Source organism: Acanthaster planci, linkage group LG06, assembly GCF_054643075.1.
Source record: "Acanthaster planci isolate LZ-2023a linkage group LG06, COTS_SCS, whole genome shotgun sequence".
Lineage (NCBI taxonomy): Eukaryota > Metazoa > Echinodermata > Asteroidea > Valvatida > Acanthasteridae > Acanthaster > Acanthaster planci.
The window spans coordinates 16,669,588-16,692,538 of NC_141782.1; the positions used below are offsets into that span (position 1 = coordinate 16,669,588).

Genomic DNA, 22,951 nt, shown 5'->3' on the forward strand with positions numbered 1-22,951 from the left:
ATTATTTCTCAAAGAACCGGGTTGTTTGGCCTATCTCACATCTGGGGTGAAAACCGCACCCCCCCAAAAAAAATTACGACGCTCAATTTCTTTTGAGATTTGGTGTGCGTGTAAAGACACTCATTATCATGACAAATGTGAAGTTTTAACTCAATCAGACATAAGTGGTTTTTTTGTTATTGTTTTTGTTTTGTGTTTTGTTTGGTTTTTTTTTGTTACGGTCATAGACGTTTGAGGCTAGACGCGTGTTAGCCAGCGTGCATTGAGCACTGGTACCGCAGTGGAAAGTGTGCACTGACTGCCTCGGACAAAATGAGCACTGCACAAGAATGATAGGATCGATTTTCACAAAATAGGTGTCAAATTGACTGCAAAGAGTTATCATAAACATTCTTTAAGATTCAGCTCCTGAAAACATCCACTTCAGCGATATCGGAGATTAATGCCGGGGGACGGGAGCGGATTCCGCCCCGGCTTTTCTGGGGTTACATTAAGAACCAAACGGGCGAGGGCGCCCCTTTTCTAGTCCAAATCTCGAGGTCCCTTTCTCTCGTGCAAAAATGCGAGAATGCATTATCTGTCCGAGCTAGCTGCGCTGATTATGAGATGTAAAGTAATTTTCGCCATTTTGTGAATTCTGGCTCCAGTGAGAAGGTATACTCGAAAGCCCTGTTCTATCGGTGGAGGAAAATTGGCGCATTGTGAATTCACATATTTCAAATTTCAGATTTTATTGAAGTTACCTTTGAAGTTTGGCAGCGAAAGGGGGTCACCAAAGTGGCGAGAAAGAGGCAAACGTGAACCGGTTCGTTGGGTGTTGGTCGTCGTCTTTTCTGAACGTCACTGTTGCATTGATTGTGTGTGCACGAGGTACATTCATTATGGACTGACATCTGTGGACAAAAGTAGGAAGTTCGTCGTGAGTTCGGCCGGTAAAAAGGCCCCTGAAACGCCACTTTGTTGGCGTTTAAGATTGTTCCCAATTTTTCTAGGGTTGTTTCCAACTCTTCGCTGAGAAGCCAAGGGCTTCTTCGGCGGAGGTTTGGGCCGAATTTTGCAGTCAAGATTGCGAACCGCAACGTGAACAGCGACAAAATGGCTATGAGCCGTGCACGTGTGTATGCCGATGTCAATACACACAGACCAAGGGACTATTGGGACTACGAATCCCATGTTGTCGAGTGGGGGTAAGTGAACAATTTATTTCGATTTATATTGTTTCTGCTCTTGTGTCTCTTCTGTTTGATTCAACCAAGTGGCCATTGGTCTAGTTAATATACTAGTATGACTTTTGGCTTTGCACAATCATTACATTAGGGACCAAAATGGGCTACTGCATGCACGTTGTGCTCATGGATCGTTTTTGTATACAAACACGTGGTCGTCTGACTCCCCATAGACATGATGCAGTAAAATTGATTGCTAGCCCCAGGGACTACCCTATTTTCATCTTTTCTTGATAGCGTTTGAGCTGCCTGAACTCCTCATCAAACAAAAAAAACATGAAGTTTTCTGGGAGTTTTGATCTGCTAAAAACGGGCATTATTTCAAGTGGCATTTTAGGGGCTTTCCATACCAGAAAGCCCTTAAAATACTGATACAATCATTTTGAAAAATTTGGGTCAGAAACACCTTAAAAGATTGAGGTTTAGGTTGTGAGTGTGAGTGCATTTGACCGCCAAATGATGAAGTGCACCATGACTTTCTGAATGGCCATCGCCGGGCCTCAGTGCACAGTGGCCGGTCAACATGGCAGTCGCGCACGGTAGCCTCACATGTGCCATCGTACACGAGGGGATACGAACTACCGTTAGTGATTTTGTCTATGGGGTCATAAGTTCATGGTTATCAGAATATCACTGAGTGTTGTGTTTTTCAGTTTGTTGTGTTTGGCGACTCTTCTGACTTTGTTCCTCTGAATTCTAACCAAAAAATTGTACATTCAAACACAATGTGTGGTTGGGGGATTCGCACATACATGTATAGTTGAGTACATGACGTGCGTACATGTACATGTACTTGCATGCGCGATCTGAAACTAGGAAAAACGTTCATGGAATCTTGCGTAGTGAGAAACCTACCGACCTGTGATTACTTCCAGTGTTAATTTTTTTGTGCTCCCATGATTTTTGACAAACCGTCAACAAACTCCGAAGCGTGAATTGAAAATTTAGCCAGAATTCCTTTTCTTAAAATTTTCTTGGAGTAAAATTTGTACTTCAAGACTTTTATTTTACTTTTCAAAAAAGAAGCGGTCTCAGCATTTAATGCTGCAGAGCAATAGCAAAAAGGTGGGTAGGCCTAGGCCTATTCATTTCAAGCGATCGGGAACTAGGAACATGACTGTAATTACCGAAAGCTTGGAGACCACGTGTGGCCAAAAATTCCTTGTTGGGCAACTGAAAATGAAGTTCCGGCAACCAGATTTTAGACTCCCCTGCCCGAAGGGCAACTACATTTTTGAAAATTTTGGCGAGCCCTGCTCAGTGTAAAACTGGTTCATTCTGTTAAACTGGCACTTTCTTACTTTCAGAAACTTTGTATTTTGCACAAAGTTTCCATTTAGCAGAGAGACACATGTACCAGTATTACACACAATCATGCCTTGAAGAATTTAACTATCGCTAGATATTCTGCTCCATTGTTAACTTCAGTTTGCTTTAGTTGTCAGATCAAATTACAATGACTTTATGTAGAGATCACTTTTCTAAGGGAGACAACCACACTTGGCCACAAGAAATGAAAAACGAATCTCTGCAGAACCTGCCAATCGAGAAATGTGTTGCTTTGAATTTGTTTACCAGGTTGTTTACAGTGTCAACATTTTTGTAAACAAAATAAATTGAAGATAACTTCTCACTGGAACATACATGTAGCATTTGGTTGCTTTTGGGATAAAACAAATATGTGCTCGGCCATTAGGGTTAAGAAATTGAACCAATAAAGGGCTTGTTCAAAAAATACAAATGAGTATACCTCCACAACCCCTTGACCACTTTGTTACTTTTGGTGCCAAACGACACAGAGTTACGTGATTGGTGAAAAATTAAACAGAAACTTGTCTAAACTCATGTAACAATAGCCACTGCAGTCTGCATTATTACGTATTTTCTTTAGCATATGCCGGTATACAGACACCAGTAATTGTTCCCTGCAGTGACCAGTTAGCCGTCAGAAAGCAAAACATTCAGAAAATTTCAATTTAGGAGGAAAAATACCATGTGGCTTACTTAGAAAACACTTGTGCACAGGGTGTCGGTGTCTGTGTGTGAAATTTTGTGAAACTTTCAGGCATGTTGAGAAGACGATCTAGGCACTAAACATTAGACCCGGGCTAACCTACATGTACATGCACATGTATGGTTTAACTGGAAACCTCTGAAATTTGGATGTCTCCACTTTTCCTATTGAAGGCCCAATCAGTGAAATTCAAACACTGAAGTGGAAGGCCATTGTACAGTGTACTTCCACAAGTTTCTTGCTAAGTCATTAGTCCTTGGTCAGTGCTTGGAGTGTAGAAATTCAAAACTAATTTATTTTGTTGGGGGGGGGAATACATGTAGTTGGATTTTGTTAACATTGATACATGTACAACTTACAAGCATGGCTTTGCATGGAGATTTTTAGTCAACTTTTTTTGTAAAGCATAGTTACTTTCATCGCCTTCAACTTCAGTGAATAACTCCCAGGACATACTATTGACTGATTGATGGGGTTTTCAGTCCCTGCCTGAGGGCTCCCCCCCTCCCGGAATACTTGTTGGTGTTTTTTCTCCCATCTCAAAAACTGCCATTTCGCAGGGCCACTCAGGGAGAACATTTTACTTGTAATTATAATAGGATTATCCCAGTTAAGGAAAAGGATACAAAAGAATTTCACAGAAGAAAAGGTTGAAAGATGAAAGGTCAAAGGGGTACTTTGGTCAGAGTAATCTTGATCCCTGACCCATGACACTTCTGATTGAAACAAAGGTCATGAAGCTGCCATTATCACTTCATCAAACCAGGAAGAATTTCTTCTGCTTTCCAGAAATGCCTTTTTTTTCTCCATGTGCATTCTTAATGACACTCTGAATGTATCCACACCAGGTGGGTGCAGCTGGTGTAAAATTGATGCACTTACCAACAGAATGCCAGATTCTGATTGCATTTTATAGATAAGCCATTTCTTTTCATTTAAATGTGCAGTTAACATGTATGGCATAAAAAGCTTGATAATGGATAGGGCTGTGCTGATTTTTTTTTAATAGCCTGATATTTTATCGGTCCTCGATTCTTGGAATATTAAATTTCGAAAAGAAATTTCCCAAGATAAAATCAACTGAATAAGAAAGGAAAAAATTCAATTGAAAATTGCATTTTGAAGAAAAATATGTACATGTATTTCAAGATGTTACAAGTGTACCAAAGTTAAAGGAGCTGAATGCGTATTAATAAGGTAATTAATAAGGTCAAGTATTACTTTTCCTTAAAGTCTTCTTTTTCTGTGCGTTTGTCTAAAAGTGTATTTTGTTTCTGTTTTGCAGCAGGAGTTCGGTATGTACAACTGAGTATAAAAATTTAAATTTGATAAAATGGAAGGTTACATATTCAGTCATTCACATTGACTCAGCCTTAACAAATGAATCTTCTACTGTAGGTGTTCCGTGCAGTAGTAATAATTTTTGTTAAAAAAAGTGCTGAAGATTCAGGGAGGACTGGTGTGCAGAAAAATGATTTTGAATTAGTATCTGTTTTACAATGATATACATGTACTGTGTGTACATGTAACATGCACATAACCACTTCATGCCGGTGGCAGTTGTCAATGTTGATAATGCTGGGTTGGGATAATGATCATTTTTTTTCTGTTTTCAAACTCTTTAGAAATTCATATCTTCATTTACTGGACACTTACACCCACACGAAGGACTGTCTGGTTTCTACTCTAATCTGACAGACAGCATCTATTGATGCTGGAGTATTTCAGCCAGGCCTGCCGCCTTGTAAAAAGAGCCCAGATTTTGCGGCGTTTTTGCATAATTTTCTTTTGTTCACGAAACTGGCACATTGCGCTGGTGCCCTTCTTTCAATAGGGGCCAGATTAGCGTGCAGCGGTGCTGTGTGGCTCATCGCTGCGGTGGTGGAGCGCCTTTGTCCCCGGTGGTAATCTGCTCATGCTAAATCCCCAAAACCATGGTATACTGTTTCAAAACAAGGCTGGATTATCCCCACTATTGAGAGTGAAAAAATGTTGGTATTGTTTTATGCCCAGCAGCCTGGTCTTTTGTTACAAGTACGGTCTTTTGTTACAAGGCCCAGTTCCCTTTGTCCGATTTCAGAGACCCTGGCAAATGGATAACTATTCCCTTGAGCCAGTTTCACACACAAGCCGAAAAACTAGGGTCCTTGGTTACAGGTGCCAGTAGTCTGTCACCTGGGTCATATGCGATCACGAATCGAGCTTTCACACACAACACGGTATACCAAAACACTAACGTCCCCCGTTTGGGGATTTTACGTAAGATGTGGTCAAGGGTCACAATTGCTTATGGGTGCATTCCACCAAATCATTGTATTTCTGCGCGCGAGCTCAGAAATGAGATAAGACAGGCCATAATCAGGAGGCATCACAGAAATGTTTTGATGAATCCCGAATTTAGTTTCCAGTTTGGGGTATTTCTTTCATAAAAAGCCATTTTGGGATAGAGGCGGGCGGCTACATTCAGAAATGAGCACTTACCTGTAGTTTTGCTGCTAACCCCCGTGAAATTGAAACAAAAAGTGATCTTCTGGCCATAACCTTGAATTTCCTCTTCATGAGAGTCAACAGGTGACGCTATTTCAGTCTGATTTTGCAGTTTTCTATGTGCGGGTGTTTGGTGTAGTGCAATCTCATTCGCTGTTTCACTGGTACTGCACACAATAACTGTCCGCAGTACGTTCATATGTAGGTTACCACTGAGATTCCCGCGTGCCTGATATGTACACGTACACTGTACACACGTGTATTTACGCCCCGACGTGTGCTTTGTTCGTATGTCCAGCATTGAAGGGAGGGGTTTGTACTACTTACATGTATTGTGATTTCGAGGGACTTTTATTTTGTCATTAAACTGCACAGCAGAAGCATACATGTAAGCATGATCTTCTGAATGTAGTCATCTTTATTATTGCAAGTGCGCAATGCGCATGCGGAGTACTCCTGCCAAAACCAGGGTCCGTGGTAATGAACACTGCGCACATTTGACACACACGATCTCTGCTTTTTTGACAAGGGTGCGAAAGTTTAGAGGAGGTCTGAACCTCGGAGATAAAATAAACCAAGGACCTTGGCAATTTTTCGCAAGGGTCACTTTCACACATCATAGGTTTGTGATTTCATGACATGGATGCGATTTTCTCACACAGGACCTCGGTGATTTCGTCTAATGTGAAACGGCCTTTAAACTAATTTTTAAGCCTGTGCTTATCTCTGATCAATTAACTGGCTCCCTACTTGCCTTTGGAGAAAAAAATAGCAGTGACACTGATTATAAATTGTTGTCTTTTCTGTGCTTTCAATTTCACCTACGTATATGTACATTCAAAGGAGATGGCTTCTGAATGTTTGTATTTCTCTTCGCTGATTCCATTCTATTATTAAATATAAAAATCTGAATGTTTTAATTAGACACTCGATCATTATTTAAAGGGGGATTTGTTTTAATTAAAATTCAACTAAACTTGTATTCCAAATAGATATTGTTTGATACACAAGTTTTGATTGGTAAAAATTTAGGAAGCTGAACATCAGCTGACTTGATCACAAACTGAGTCCTACATGTACATGTACCTACATGTACAAGTGTGTAAAATCTGATTATATCTTATGTTGTTGACAGCTGATGCGTTGTACAGACGTGGCATACATAGTGTGGACCTCTGCACAAAAGAAGTCCACATAATGCAAAATACGATGGCGTTGTGTGGACTTGCACATGTCCGCACAAGGTTTCCCCCTCTCTGGAAAAGGAGTTTAGAGGCATTTTAGGGTAGGGGTCATCCGTGGTAAAAGGAAGAGGAATAGTCATGGAAACCTTGTACAAAAAAAGCCAAAAATCTTGTTCCTGGTTGAAGAAAAATGAGTATTTTCACGGAGTTTTCTTAACTGCACGAAAACAAAGGAATGTCCACAGTAGGTATGTAACGTAAACATGTGTGTCCATGTACATGTCCATCTTGTAAATGCAGAGAAACATCCCTTCTAACAACTGCCCAGCAAATGTAAAGCACATGGTGCACAGTCAGTAGCGTGACCATGCCAGAGCATGCTGGATGTATTGGCACCTTTAATAGCATCATGCATGGAGAGACTTGATGCAAGCCTCACACTGAAGCCTCCGGTGCAAACATGGCTTGTCTTTGAGATTTTCACAGGGGAATCATAAACACGGGTTGGATGCAACGCGGTCAAAATGTACTGTATTGACCAAACTTTGCGTTGTCCACGTTTGTCTCAAGTGAGTATTTCCCTAAAGAAACGTACGTGTACCAGAGTTTCCTGTTTTAAAAAAAATTTTATCTTAACTGAACTTGAAATATTGAGAGTCATCATTGTTAATATATAAGTCTTTCTTCAAGGCAACAAATACCAGCATTTTGTAAATTAAAAGGCTTGCTCACATCATACATGTATTATGTTATGACATTCCCAGCATGGCCGTGAATGGAGTACCATATTGCAGGACTTGTTTCTTCTGTAAACATCAACCCAGTATTAAAACGTGAACATGCCCTTTGTACAGGTATATGTCTTGTTCACAGAAAGTAAATTTGGAGAGTTCTGTTTGTAAAGTCACCTCGTTTCCCTCAGCTTCAACCAATTAACATCAGATTTTCTTACCCGAAAAGCTGCTGGTGGGTTTTTTTTTTTTTACCCGCAAATGTTTCAACCTTGCAAAATTTTACACTTTGACCCAACCAAGCACGATGCTTTAATACGTTAACTGTGGAAATGAAAAAAGAATCTTAATTTAACAAGTGTGCACATTCTCCGTGGCACAAATAAGGAAAATTGTGTGTTTACACGTCAACTAGTGTCAAGTGGTTAAATTAACCCTGTGATGTGCATGTATCTCCCTTGTCATTCTGCCGGGAATTGTCTTTAATGGTTTACCTGTAGTTCAGGGTTCAATCATTGTGTCAAATCCAGGACCTTTGTGTCAATTTTAATTGTAAACACAGGCCACAAGTAATCTGTAGAATTTGACCTCAGCCACTACATGTACATGTGCATGTACATGTAGTGTGTATATTTGATCAGGTGCTTCTGTTGAAAAATATACATGTACATGTGCATGTATATTGCACTGTGACATGGAACCACTCCAAACCATTCAGAGATTATCCAAATGTGTGTAGATTTAAGCAGATTTTCAATGACCTGTATAAATGGTAACAGTAATATTGATGTATTGACACCATACATGTAGAGTCAGTTTATGTACAATGTAAGCATGCACATGGACATGTACACATGTACGTACATACATGTACATGTACATCAAAATGTCATATCAACATCACAGCAGTCAACAGCTGTTTTGTCACATCTCTGTCTTAAGGAGTTTATCCAAACAAACAAGCTCTGAATTTCAGAAGACGATGGACCTACTGTAAAACTGTACAAATAACGTAACAGACGGAAACAATATTGTTTGCAAACTGTCCCCTCACTTTCATTAACTGCATAAACTCTAATCTGAAACTAGTGCGGGTACCAGTGAGTACATTTATATAGTCTAGTTTATAGTAGTCCCTACATTAATTTATACGCTGTGGGGACGGGAACGAGTCTGTTTAACGAGCGCAATCATTGATCAAATTCCCTGGTAGCCTAAGCACAAATCGTATCATGGGTACCACGCAAAACTGACTAAAGGACCGAAAAGGTTCGTTCTCGAACTTCCCGAAGCTTTTTTGTTTCGAGCGGCTACACGTACACATGTGCGTGCACGCTCCAATGGTAGAATGAGATGTCTCAGTGAGTATGACATGTGGATATGGCACCCTGTTATGTGATCGTTCTGGACCAATAAATGGACAGTATCCAAGCCAGAGGTATGACAATACATGTACATGTAATTGAACATGAATATGGAGCAGTCACTGCATTATCTTGAATACTGCAGGGCTCATGCCTGTGTGTGCATGAGTGTACATGTACTGGGTACATTTACATGTATTTGATGTGATTTCTGATAGTGAGTGTGACATGTGGTTACAATGTACATGTATATTGCCCTTTCACATGATCATTCTAGGCCTATGAAAAAACAGTTTTCAAGACACAGATATCAGGTATGACAAAATTTCTACATGTAGTCCACACATTCATATCATGCACACTGCCGTCTGGTGTCCCAGGAAAGTGTAAAGAATATTACCACAGAAAAGTATGAATGTCAGTTTCAACAGTTTGGGACATGGATAAATTTTGTGTTTAATGTACATGCACACAGTACATGAAACACAAAAGTTATCCATGTTTCATGTACACACTACACAGTAGTTTCACAGGTACATTCTCATTAAATTTTCGTTCCATAAATGTCATTTCCTGGACTTTCGCCGGCCCCTTGCAATCTAGCAACACCCTGATTTGGTTGATGTTACAGTGTAAGTGATTAGTATGTCAGAGCCAATTACATGTAGGCGGTGGATCTAGTATTTACAAAAAGGAGAGGCATATTGCCGTTAACCCCAACATACGTGTAGTACTAGGAGTCATATTTTGCATAATAATGTCTGATAAAGGTATTCAACGACCACTAAAGAACAATAGGAAAGGGGGGAGAAGGAGGCACTCATATCTCCCTTCCCCCCCCAAAAAGAAAGAAAGGACAGAAAATTTGGGAAGGGAGAATTACGCTGCAGCTGTGTTCAACCCCCTTGGTCATCCAATATCACTGACCATGGTACATTACATGTGCGGTACATGTACATGATCACTTCAGTACATGTACATGTAGTTTAAAAATAATGTCCATATGTACATGTACATGTATGCCATACTAAATCAGCCCTTTACATGTACATTTTTGGCAGATTCAGGAAGGTTACTTGTAAAAACTGCGTAATTACGGAGACTCCAGGTAGTCCATTTTTGAAGTTTTCATGTTGTACATGTATGTTTGCTTTTTATTTTTATTGAACAGGCAAGGGCTGTTGGTGAGGACATTCAATTTTTAATGGGCAGAGACAGTTCCATGTTTATTTTCCATGTTTGACTGACTTGAATAAGATACTTTGAATTCTTCACATTAATTTCAACACGGCATCTCAACATGTGTTTTTCTATAGTCATTTTTCAAATGGACTTAAAGGGGCCTCATGTCTTGCTTTTTTTGTTTCATACCGGTAAGTTTTGCCGTGTTGATAAAAGGTGATTCAAAGTGGTATTTTTTTTTCGAACAATAATAACCTGGTGATAGTCTTAGAAGACCTTTATCTCTACTCAGTCAACACGAAACTAATTGACAAGATCTGCACATGTACATATGTATTTGCACTGTTGGAGTCAATGTTAGTTCAGTATCTACGTACACATGCACTCGAATTTTCAATGCTTTGATGTGCAGGCAACAAGATGACTACCAGATAGTCCGCAAGCTTGGTCGTGGCAAGTACAGCGAGGTATTCGAGGCGATGAATGTCATCAACAATGAGAAGTGTGTGATCAAGATTCTCAAGGTGAGGTCGCGGTTTTTGTGTGCAGCGTGAAATTGTTCTGTGACATTCAGTCAAAATTAGTGACAAAAATTAGCAACATGTACATGCAAAGCAATGTTAAAATGCCCAGCCTGCATCCAAACGAAACCTGTCAACACCCTTTCTAAACCAGTTCCTTTACTAGTTGTAGGATTTCCTTGTCTGATGTTTGGAGAAATGAGCAAAAGGAACCAGCATGAATTTTGGAATGACTGATTTTTTTTGCAGCATGTTCCGTTAGGAAATTGGAATGGAGTGTCTGTAATTTTAAACCATGTTGTCATTTTCACTGACCCCAACAAGAAACCATACATGTACAGGAAAAAATTCTCCATTTCTCCCCCCCCCCCGTCTTTGAGATGTCAGTAAATCACATTGTGTTTCAAGAAAATTAATCGTACATTTTTCGGGGGGTTTATGAGCAATCTCCAAATCTTGCCCGGGCATTTCACCTTCATGTACATGCACATTACATCACATCATCATGTTTAGTCAAACCAAGTTGGTATTACCTGGTCAACAGAACTGGTTTAAGGGTTGGACACTATTGAATTATAACAGTAGGAGTGAGGTTACCATTAGTATTAGGATGCAGTTTTGATTAAACGAGTTCATAATTTACGGTCATCAAGGAAATGCCTTCTGCCCCTTGCACTGTGAAGTTGGCATTCCACGGTGCTGCTTACATGTACATTTCAGAAGCCTTTTTGTGGTTAAAATTCCATGTAGCCCGTCAAGAAGAAGAAAATCAAGAGAGAGATCAAAATTCTGGAGAATCTCAGAGGAGGGCCTAATATTATCAACCTACAGGCAATTGTCAAAGATCCTGTGGTGAGTTAAGTCTGATTGGTGCATTTGTGAACGTCAGTTGGGCAGGAGATAGTTGCATGCCGTAGAATCAAAGATTTCAGACAATTCATGTGATCAGCGGGGAAGACTTTGCACATACGCTAAGTAGCTGTTCATGGAATCTTACAGACCCTATTCACATGGAGGCCATTTTTTATCTCATCCCCCAAATCTGTTGTATATATTGCAAACTGTCGATTAGGATGTCACCAGACTGTTTTATACTTCCGTGCGTTCCAAGCCTCCCTTTCAATAATTTTTGGAATCTGGTAAGGTACAACTCTATGTGTTTAGTCATGAATTTGAAATTATTCATCGGAGGAGACAGGTGGACATTGGTCGTGAAATTTCATTTCATTGCTTCATTTGTACTCTCAATATTCAAAAATGAATAGTTAACCTCGCTTTCAAATTCAATATGGCCGGCCCTGTGAATGAAGTCAATAACTGCACATATGTACATGTATGTAGGTGTTTTTTGTACATGTACAGTAATGTGTGTACTGAAATAAAGCTTGCAAAACTTAACGACTGAATGCAAAGCTATGAAAGCCATAAAAAGGTCAAAGAATGAGATTCAAACATGATATACTTGTGTTTCCTCCAATGTATGTCATTCATTGTTTTCACATGATCAGTATGTTGTATTAATGTCTCTATCCTGATTTTCGTCCTCAGTCACGCACACCTGCACTTATATTTGAGTATGTCAACAACACAGACTTCAAGGTACATTGTAAGATCTAAAGGGCTGAGTTTTATCAAGTTTTCAATATTAATTAAGTTGCATGTATTACTGAGTTGTATTACCAGACATATTGCTTTAGCACAGGTACATGTATGTTACCATGTGACTTTAAACAGAATTCTGCACAAATGTTAAAAGTTGTTAGTACCAATGGACAACCGACGTGTATATTGAATTGCTAATTAGAATCAAAGGATTATTATCAAATAGTCAAATTACTAGAGTTGATTGAAACTGACATAAATTCAAGAAGAATCTTCCCTGAAACTTTTAAAAGCATAATTTCTTTTTTTTAAAGGAATTAAAGGGGGATACTCAGTTGTAGAAATGTATTGACTGTGAGAAACATAAACTGTTGACACTTTTATGACAATGTGCTCACGCTGTAGTTTGCTTTTTTTTCTGTTCTCAGCAACTGTACCAAACTTTAACAGATTATGAAATCAGATACTACCTTTTTGAACTACTGAAGGTAAGAAAATCAGTAATAGTTTTTATAATCAGTAATAATTTTATAATCAGTAATAATTTTAATAATCAGTAATAGTTTTTATAATCAGTAATAATTTTTCTAACAAAGTTTCCCCATGATGTAATTTACCAATTAGCAACATTATCAGATTTCACAATTAACTGTGAACACTGTCAATTCCCCTTGTACAGTAAAGCAACATTTACACATATGTACAACCGAGCTTTCATCTTAAAAGTAACATTTTCTTCACTGCGTCTGGTTGTGAGTAACGGACTTGCTGCATAGCAGCAGTAAAATTGCCCTGCGATGGTTATGAAACCTGCAGCTATGAAGAGTGCAGGGCATTTTTTGGTCTTGATGTATTTACATGTAACTGGTATTTCGCTTTTAACTTCAGTGATTTTTTTTGTGCAGTGCTTGAGTATCATTGAGGTATTTCCTGGTTATTTTGCAGGCTCTCGATTACAGTCACAGTATGGGGATCATGCATCGAGATGTCAAACCCCACAATGTCATGATTGACCATGAAAACAGAAAGGTAAGACTTCTTTTTTGAAATCAGAGAGTTTCATTCCTACTTTGTCAGGTGTTTTATATTGCTTCTCATTTGTTTGACAACAGGTTTATTTTTCTTTATGTGGGTTTTCTTTTCAACACTTGAGGAAACCTCATTTGTTTAAGTTTGTTTTGAATGATACCTTTATTTTAGATTCGATTTTCTCATGAAATGTTTAGTTTTGTCCTATCGTGGGAACGAAGGTTCAAAGTGAACTTGAAAAGCATTTCAGCAAGGTTTCTGAAAGCTCTCTGACTGCAACACATGTAGAAGCAACTGAAAGAAATGATTTGCCTGCATTAACACCACAGCAGTGGTCAGTCCAAATTTCAAGGAGACAAACATGAAATGCAGGCTGAAAAGGGAATGGATGGGGCTGCCCTCAGCACTCTAGTCAGGTTGAAGGATTAAAAATTTACAAGTCTGAATATCCAGATGTGTAAAAGAGAATGGCTGATATTCATTGACCAGCTGGCCTGTTGCACACTGAAACTGTTCTCTTTTTGCAACAGCTTCGCCTAATTGATTGGGGTTTAGCCGAGTTCTACCATCCTGGACAGGAGTACAATGTCAGAGTGGCATCCAGATATTTCAAGGGGCCAGAATTGCTTGTGGATTACCAGGTGAGATGTTAGGGGATCATATTCAACAATAAAAGGTGCTGTCACTGTAAATCAGCATCCTTTAGGTGTTAGCGATAGATGTACATCTCACATTAAAAAAAAAGGTTGCCATGGGCATATCTGCAGAAAAATCAAGTCAAAAAAAGTCTGAGTTTGATTTAAGAGAAAAAGAAGTGCCTCAAAGCAGGGAACACATTGTATGTCTCGGTGCATACCCACAGTGTATAGTCGCAACTTGAGTTTGTGCCAAAGACAGCAAGGGTATCTCCAAAAATTAGGGGTCCAAAAGTGTGACATTTTTGTGTCCCTGTCACATCTGACATTTGTTATTTAACATGGAAATATCACCGGAACTGATTTCAAACTATTACAATTTGTTTGGCAGGTAATTTGCATTAATTTATCACTCTTGGAAATTAGAAAATGTGTTCTGAACTTACCAAAATCATGTGACAGGGACACCAAAAAAATGGACCCCTAATTGCTGGAATTACCCATAAGGCACATCTCCACCAGAGACCCCATGGTGTGATTGATTCGAGGCTTTGGGAACAGGTGTGCTGTGCCTGATCATTCAGGTAGTGTTCCCTGTGAAAGGATCCCAGTGTTTCACATGATGAGGCATTCAATTCCGCACCCCTTACTTGAAGTTTCCCCCCATCATCGTCATGTCCAACTTAACCTGTTAAGCTTTCCAATGGTAGGTAGATGCAATGATACAGCTCACGGGCACGTTAGCATATAAACATCTGTCAGAGGCAGGAATGATACAACAGTGCAGACCAAGCGGACTTCACTGTGATCTTGAATGTTCAGATAACATAATTGCATCTTCAAATGTTCATATGTTTGCTTCATGAAAGTGCATTGAGTTGTACAGTTTGTCAACAAGACCACAGAAGATGACAGCATTAAGGCCAGTTCATACTTGACACAAAAGTGAACATAAACACAAATTTGTGACGTCACATCTCATATTCATGCTGGAATTCACAAAAGTTGAACGCATTTCAACGTGAGCGAAATTGTGCTACAAATCTTTCGTGATGTCAAATTTACTTCACCGTCACATTCACCTGTACATGTAGCATAAACTGGCTTTTATTTGGCAATGATTTCAACTTGGCACTGTGTGATTACTCGACCCGTTTGTCTCAACAGCTCTATGACTACTCGTTAGACATGTGGAGCCTTGGCTGCATGCTGGCCAGCATGATATTCCGCAAGGAGCCTTTCTTCCATGGCCATGACAACTACGACCAGCTGGTGCGAATTGCCAAGGTGCTGGGCACAGATGAACTCTACGAGTACTTGGACAAATATCAAATTGAGCTGGACCCAAGATTCAATGATATCCTTGGAAGGTTGGTCAACCTTTACTCATTTCAGCGTGAACCATTGGCTTAGCCACTGCGATGTGTATTTTTTTCCTGATGTAATGTCACCTTTTACCACAGTATCATAAATCAGCAACGTGGTTTGAATGTCTCTGTTTTAATTAATAAATGTTGAAACCCCAATTCCCAAGCCTGGGAAACTAGCGGTAATTTAACCATTGTTGATAGCAGCATTCGTACTGTGGTTTTTTAGAATCTGTTTTCTCAGAGGAGTGTAATTTTGAGGGACTCTTTTGTTGTTGCATCCCATACCCAAATATAAATGAACTTCACTTGCCATGCAGGCATGAAGCCATGTACGTATTTAATATGAGAAATCTGAGAACCTGTCAGGAATTTTGAGGGCCACAAAAATCGTGAAAGTGCCCTATATACATGTACATGTATATATTTTCCACTTCAAATCAACTGTTTCATAATGATGTTCATATGTATGTTTGCACATTCCAGTCAGTAGTTTGTATCTTTTGGCACTGGTTGGTGTGTTAGGCTATTAAACCTACATGTACGTTTATTAATTACATATACATGTACATGTATATGTGCATCCAGTTCAAATACTAGGCTGTTGAGTTAACGTACCTTTTACCTCTTTGATAATGGAGTTGTTACAGTGGTTGGGGTTTAGACATCATGAACATTTGGTTTGTCCCCATGTGTTTATCGACAGGCATTCACGGAAGCGATGGGAACGGTTTGTGCACAGCGAGAACCAGCATCTTGTGAGCCAGGAGGCACTGGACTTCCTGGACAAGCTGCTACGATACGACCACCAGGACCGTCTGACTGCCCGGGAAGCCATGGATCACCCCTACTTCTGTAAGTTCTTGGGCAAGTCCAAAGTCAAGAGCTGATGTGAATTCTGCAGTCAATTTTGGGATTTTTTTTGTTCTCCCCTTCCGTTGCATGGCATCAGTTTACATGTACTGGTACATGTAGACTCTGAAGTGTTTTGGAGGGTGCATCGGGGCCAGTGTTGAGGTTTTAAGTTTTAGAGATTAGACAACATCTAATGAACAAAATGTGCAAATCTTGAACAATGGAAACCGATAGGAACTGTAACTTTTTCCCCCTAATTCCAGTATTTACAGGGATGTTGAACTGAGCGACTCTTATCAAAGACACAATTGGATCGTCTGCTTTTTGATCGTGTTGGCATCCGTGGTGTAGAAATCTACAGACCCTTTGTGTTGAACACAAAACAGTGATGGGTTCTTGGTCACAATCTGTATGCTTGACAGTGCCATCTACAGGCTTTGTATGTGTTTCACATTGAAGCCTTGTGACTGAGAGTTGAAAATGTTGCAAAAATTGAGCTGATGCTAGTGACAGAATTTTGACCCCTGAAATTGTGGGCATTAAGAAAGTAAACGAAAAACTTTTCCGGAAGAAGATACAAGTGCATAATTTTGTATTAATTTGATCTTGTTCATCAGATCCTGTTGTGAAGGAACAGAACAGATCTTTACCAGCCATGATGAATGTACCAGTGTCCACGTCCATCATCTCAACAGCTGCTCCAACTAGTACATATGGTGAGTCCTTCCTCACATCAACCCCCCTCTAGCCAAGGGCTTGGTGAGCAGTGACCTGTAATCTTTCAAAACTTTCATGCCATGAAATCCGTTTACCTGGTGACCAGTCTTCAAATGTGTTATACATTCATATGGAATGCACGTGCATTGGTCAGGGCAGTAAAGTACCCACAGTGCTCTGCTTTGTCTACATTTCCTTCTCAGAATTAATGAAAGAGATTTCTTTTCACCAGTGCTCTTTAATATAGAGTGGTAGATATACAAGTGAAATCACCTGCCTACCATATGTCGTGCAGAGACTCTAGTAGCACCTGAATTGACCGTGTTTGCAGGGGACCCAATTTCAGTTGTATTTCTTAATGTATTATATACATCTGAAACTCTTAATGGGATGGCACCAGGTGAGTTTGGGGGTTGGAATGAAATTGTGGAATAGTCTGGTTCTTTAAAATTAACATTTTCAGATAAATACGCTTTGTTGGGAAACCTGACTGATATTGGGTCCCCTGCGAATATGGTCTTTTGAGATGTGAAATACGCAATCTATCTGTGAGGGGTGTGTATTCCCACACACGAAATGTACACACACTGTTGTGTTTTACCACATCACAGAGGACAAGGCCTTGCATTTCCTATTGATCCCCGAGTATGACCGAGTATGCATGCACAAGGGGGGAAGGGGGACTTGATGGAACAAAAGACTGGCCATCGAGGACAGGCAACATGTTTAGTTTGTTTTAAGTGTCTGCCCTCAGTGGTAGAGCAAAACATGTATCATGTACGCCAGTGAGTCTGCAGGTTTGTAGCCTATTCTCGGTCTGGGTGGACAGTGACAGAGACGCTTACTCATATCAACATCAAGGGGACACTGGTGCAAGGGGAGCAGATTGTAACTCCCCTTTTACTTTATTCATCAGCCACCAACACATCTTCGCGAACAATGACAGCGATGCCCACTGGATCGCCCATAATATCAGCACCGACAGCCCAACCCATCCAGCCGATCCAGAACGCCAGCCCCGCGACTGCTGTTGTTCCCTAGTCTGTCATCGTGTTCGCAGCCACCAACTTCAGATCTTAAGAACACACCGTAGATGATTGTGGGGATTTGTTCCCTCCCTTTTTCTGTTTCTCAGCAAGTCATACAAGTTCAACTGAGTGGTTAAACGGGAAAGCACGCGGTATCGTACCTATACTCTATGGTAGTTGTAGAAAAATGTACGATTTTTTCTGAAGGGAGACCTGACGAGCAGAGTTTTGCAGACTTTCACCACGCTATTCACAAAGCACGGAATTAATTGCCTCGTGAAACGGGTTTAGGGCATTTTATTTCTGTGAGCCTAGTTTCATGTTGCAGAGGAAACCATTAGTTAACCGTATCCAGGAGTCTGCCAAAGTTTTGATTAGCTGTATTGGTATGTCTGGTTGCTATGTTTTTTGCTTGTGGAGAAATTTCACAGCTAGAGACTTGCAGCTCTGTTTCCATCAAATGTTTACAAATACAGTTGTTTTTATTCTTTTTTGCTTCTGCAAATGAGTTTTCATTTGTCAGCAAACAGGTTCAAGCTGTCTCTCTAAAAAGTGACTGTAGTGTTGCTATCCTTAATGGTAATTTGAAATTTGATGCCTGATTCTTTGACCACAATAACCAGTTTCCCATTACTGTTGTACATTCTGAAACTTGCACAAGTTAAGCCAATTTTGTTGGTCTTCTAAAGCCCATGTTCATCTTGGAGAGTGTACTTTGAGAACAAAATGCAGACACCAATATGTACCGGTACTCTTTGGTTTACCCTGCAAACGGAACAGTTTCAGTTTTTTTAATGATCTTGTTCTTTTTGCATTGTTTTGTCACCATTTTTATGGCCCATTTTGATTCTTCTGCCCAGTTCAGAGTGTTGAGAGGTTAAAGTCTACTTTTTTTCCACCCAGATGTACAATATGTTGCATTCGCTTTCCTGATCAGAGTTAATTTACAACAATTTGATATCCAAGAATTGAGGCTAGTGATCATGACAAAATATTTCAGAATCCCCATTTTTTCCAAATAACGTACATGTAGGTACATTTCATTGTGTGGTACTGTTTGTATTCGTTACTTGCGGATAATATTTAAAAAGGACACTAACACGGAGGCAAAAGGACTAAAAGACTTCACAGAAATTAGTTAATAAATACAACCAGAGTCGCTTTATTTGTAACCTTGTTTTGATTTGAAACGTCACTTGCGACTTTCGTTTATATACCCAAATCTGCATCTTTGCTTTTGTGAGGCAAGGAAATATATGGAGTTTACCACAGTTGTGTAAGTTTAAAGTGAAACATCTAATTGGTGGAGAAAAATAACACCAGTTTGTAAATCAGAACTAAAGTTTGTAACTTAAGTAAAAATAATCCCAATAACCTGAATAGAGATAGACTAGAAGAAGTAGAGTTTTAACAGTACAATAGTTTTCCAGTATTCAGGTGAGATGAGTTGGCGTTGTTTAGATTTGACACATGCTCCTCTAGAAAAGGGAGGCTTCGTCTGTTTCAACTGTTATTTCATCCGCAGATTGTCCCAGTCACATTTTGGGTGAGCTGCCAGAAGTTTCAATGTATTCTGAGGTGCCTGTTTTTTGAGCATGCAGGTACTGATTGAAGTGACAACAGCTCTGCCCCAACGCTGCCGCATGCATCGTCAGCCATACATGTAGGTCAGAGCCTGCTCAGTAAACCATAAGTGCTCTCGGGCACTCGGGTAAAGAGGATGGTGAGAAGGGGGAGGGGTGGTGTGAGTAAAACTGCCTGCCAAACAGGGGTGGATAAACGGGAGTTGCCTTGCACCTACTTCCACAGCATGCTAGCTTTGCTGTAAATAAACATGCTACAATACGTGTTAATGGACACTGGTCGCTGATGACCTGGAATCGTTTCTGTCAAAGCCCATGCCACTGTAATAGTCAGGTGCCTGGCTGGCTACATGTAGATAAATTCCACTCCTCACAGGTAATATTCTTACTTTTTGACGGGTGGTTGGTTTGGTATTTCTCTATCAGCCTTTTGGTGGCTGGCCTGTCCGTTAGATTTGTGTTGAGGAAAAAACAAATGTAAAATTGATCCGAGTACCTGGGTACCAAGGGGAAGTACAACATGTTCAAAGTTTATTGATTTGTATGAGATTAAGACAACACTGTGTGTAATGAGCACACTTATTACTGGCACTGGAAATCAGTATTTGTACTCGGTAAAGTCAGTCAATTTGTGTTTGATGTAATGCGGGCTTTATTTAACACTTGGGCCTATTTTGCAATTTGAAGAAGATAAAGAATAAAGTGCATCTTCGATGATGTTGCGCTTGAATCACTTAAATGTGTGGATTGTTTTTACCCTGTTTCTCTCTGGTTGAAATTCCCTGTCCACGTAAGTCTAGTTTTACGCATATGAATCCTATTGTGATCACTTTATGTATTTAACATTTTTGGCTTTGTTGCTTGACGAAGGATACATTTTTCTATTTGATATTCTTCCCACAATAGATAGAGGTATCTCTTTCAGTTACTTTCCGCTTACTTCTTTTCCCTTTGAACACGTAAGCCCTTCTGTCTATCTCATCGTGCTCTTGATATTCCTCGAAGAAATACGGTAACACGAAACCCAGGATATCAAAAGACCCGGTGGGGTCCTTGTTAGATAGCCATCCACATCTGCGTGCGTGTAATTGTAAACTCCCTCTGAATTCAGGCTGATGTCCAACAAAGACTCACGGCAACAATGAGAGCTCGCTGTGATGGGAACACCGTTACGAAGATACACGTAGGCGCGTCATGAACTATGCCTTTCGCATGTAGGCCTATGCTGTTTTTAGAGTTCATTTCATGTGGGCCTGAATGGGTGGTCATGTTTATATAATTTATGCAATTTTTCCCAGGGATAAACAATCTGTTTCCTTTAAAGTGCCTTTTCTTCTCGATTTGCAATGTTTGATTTTTCTTTAAATTGTAATTTATAAGTAAATTTATTAATTTATTGTTGGTATTTAAATGTCTCCAAGAGCAACCTAGTCCTCAGAGAATGCAGACATTTCTCGGCTTACTTTTTCTTAAATCAAGAAAAAATCCCATACTTTCAGTCACCGCCCCACCAGTTTCAGTGTTTGGTATTTTCAACATAGTTTCCTTAAATTGCGATCTATTCCTATTTCATAATATCCACACCCCAAGGTATACAAGGAAAAAAAATATAAAAGTCAATTACACAGGCTTTATAGATTTTAATGGATAGACTCATTCACGTCGGAGGAAATACCCATGTTGTCTGAACAGATCGTCAATGAAAAGTGGATCAATGTGCAGTTCCATTATGACACATCAACGCTCTCCTAGATGTACCCAGTGCCAAAGTACAAAGGCCCATCCTTTGTTTTCACACTTGGCCTATTATTTATTCCAATTTACGCCACTCTCCCAGAAAGGTTGCATAATTATGTAGAAAACGTAGGTGGATTCCCGTGTGAACTTGGTTTGGCTTTCCTTTATCGTGATAACTGCTCTATAAATAACTGACCGACATCAGTGTACCTTCATTCATCTTTGCTGCCTTCGAACCCTTTTGTCCAATGACAAACGCCGAAGCCACATCTCCCCGGTAACCTCCTCCATGGCACCGATGGTAATCCTCAAACACACCATACATACAGCGCGCATGCCTTTGTTGCCACTGCACGAACTCCAAATCGTAGCGTGCGCGTGCAGGGAAAAGTAGTTCGCATACGGCGCCTGTGCGCGGTAAAAGAGGGCTTGTTTGAATTAAATGTACTCTAATAAATAATGCCACATATACATGTACATGTACATGCATATGGACACTCACTGAGGAGCAATAATTTTGTGTTTTAAGTAAATTTTAAGTCAGTTCAGTTTCTTATTTGACCAAAACGCACACGAATTCAATTTCTATAGTAATGGAAATAATGGATCTTGGTTAAAACGCTGTAAAACTTTTACGATCATTATTATTATTATTATTAAAGGCGTACTCAGTGCGTATATTATGACATCCAGACTGATCAGTACCAACATTAATTTTTTTAGCCCCGAGTTTGTAAATTACACACAAAACGGAGGCATACAATTCACCTCTTCTGCCGTCAGATTCTTTGAAAGTTTCGGTAAATTATTTGAAGCATTCGGAAATTTGACGTTTACAAACCTAAAGCTGTCAAAGTGGTAACAACAGTAACTGCAGTCAGGGCGAAATCAATTTCCCATAATTAAATCTTTAATCTCCAAGGGTGTAGACTCCTGAAAAAATATCCCCGGGCGCCACAGAGAAAGGTTGCCTTAGCCGACCCGCTGGTTACTTTGCCGCTGCTAACAACGGCTTCAATTAAAGTAAAAAAAAGGGATAGGATCGTTCAGTCCTTCCCCTGGGCCCAAAGGGGTGTGTCAATTGTCGAATCTGTATAGTCTCTTTCGCGTTTTACAGTCAAGTTGCTGCAAGACTTACGAGTGCACAGTTACGGCATAACATATAGATTCCTTACACAAGACTCGCCCATCAACTCTGGAATACTAGTAAATTTTAAGTGTTGGTTTTGGCATTCTTCGGAGATAGACGACGTCATGGCCCTCCAAATTTCACCTTGAATAAGATTTATCTCGCAGCTTAATGGTGCTTGCATTGCACACCAACTGAGAAGAATCGGGTCTCAATATCATATCTCTTATTTAACATCCAGTCTCAGGTGACTTCAACTTCCAAAAAGCTTAGAACTTATGTTCAGTGTCGCACGCCCTTCCCGGCGTTTTGCCCAAGGATGCGCCCTTTACACGGACTGCGGAGCGTTCGAAATAACTACAACAACACGAGCTCACTCCAGCCGAGGCCACATGGAAGCCGGTACGGTACCATACATGTACATTATGTACCTGTACAAATTAAAAATTGTGCTACATGTACATGTGTATTAACTGCGAAACTGCGAAGCGTATACTTAAAGCGTGGAATACGGTATTCTGGTACCCCGCTCTATATGACGAAAACGTTAAACTCACGCG

General features: G+C 40.0%; 1 protein-coding gene across 1 annotated transcript; it reads left to right on the plus strand.

Annotated features, from left to right (window-relative positions):
* The first annotated feature begins 593 nt into the window (after positions 1-593).
* On the plus strand, positions 594-20,264 carry LOC110982179 (casein kinase II subunit alpha). Its single transcript, XM_022240434.2, has 11 exons — positions 594-1,187; positions 10,601-10,712; positions 11,460-11,561; positions 12,258-12,308; positions 12,740-12,799; positions 13,257-13,340; positions 13,871-13,981; positions 15,143-15,345; positions 16,049-16,197; positions 16,815-16,913; positions 17,831-20,264. Exons 1-11 carry the CDS (start codon positions 1,096-1,098, stop codon positions 17,953-17,955), a joined length of 1,188 nt encoding a protein of 395 aa, XP_022096126.1. The 5' UTR covers positions 594-1,095; the 3' UTR covers positions 17,956-20,264.
* The last annotated feature ends 2,687 nt before the right edge of the window (positions 20,265-22,951 follow it).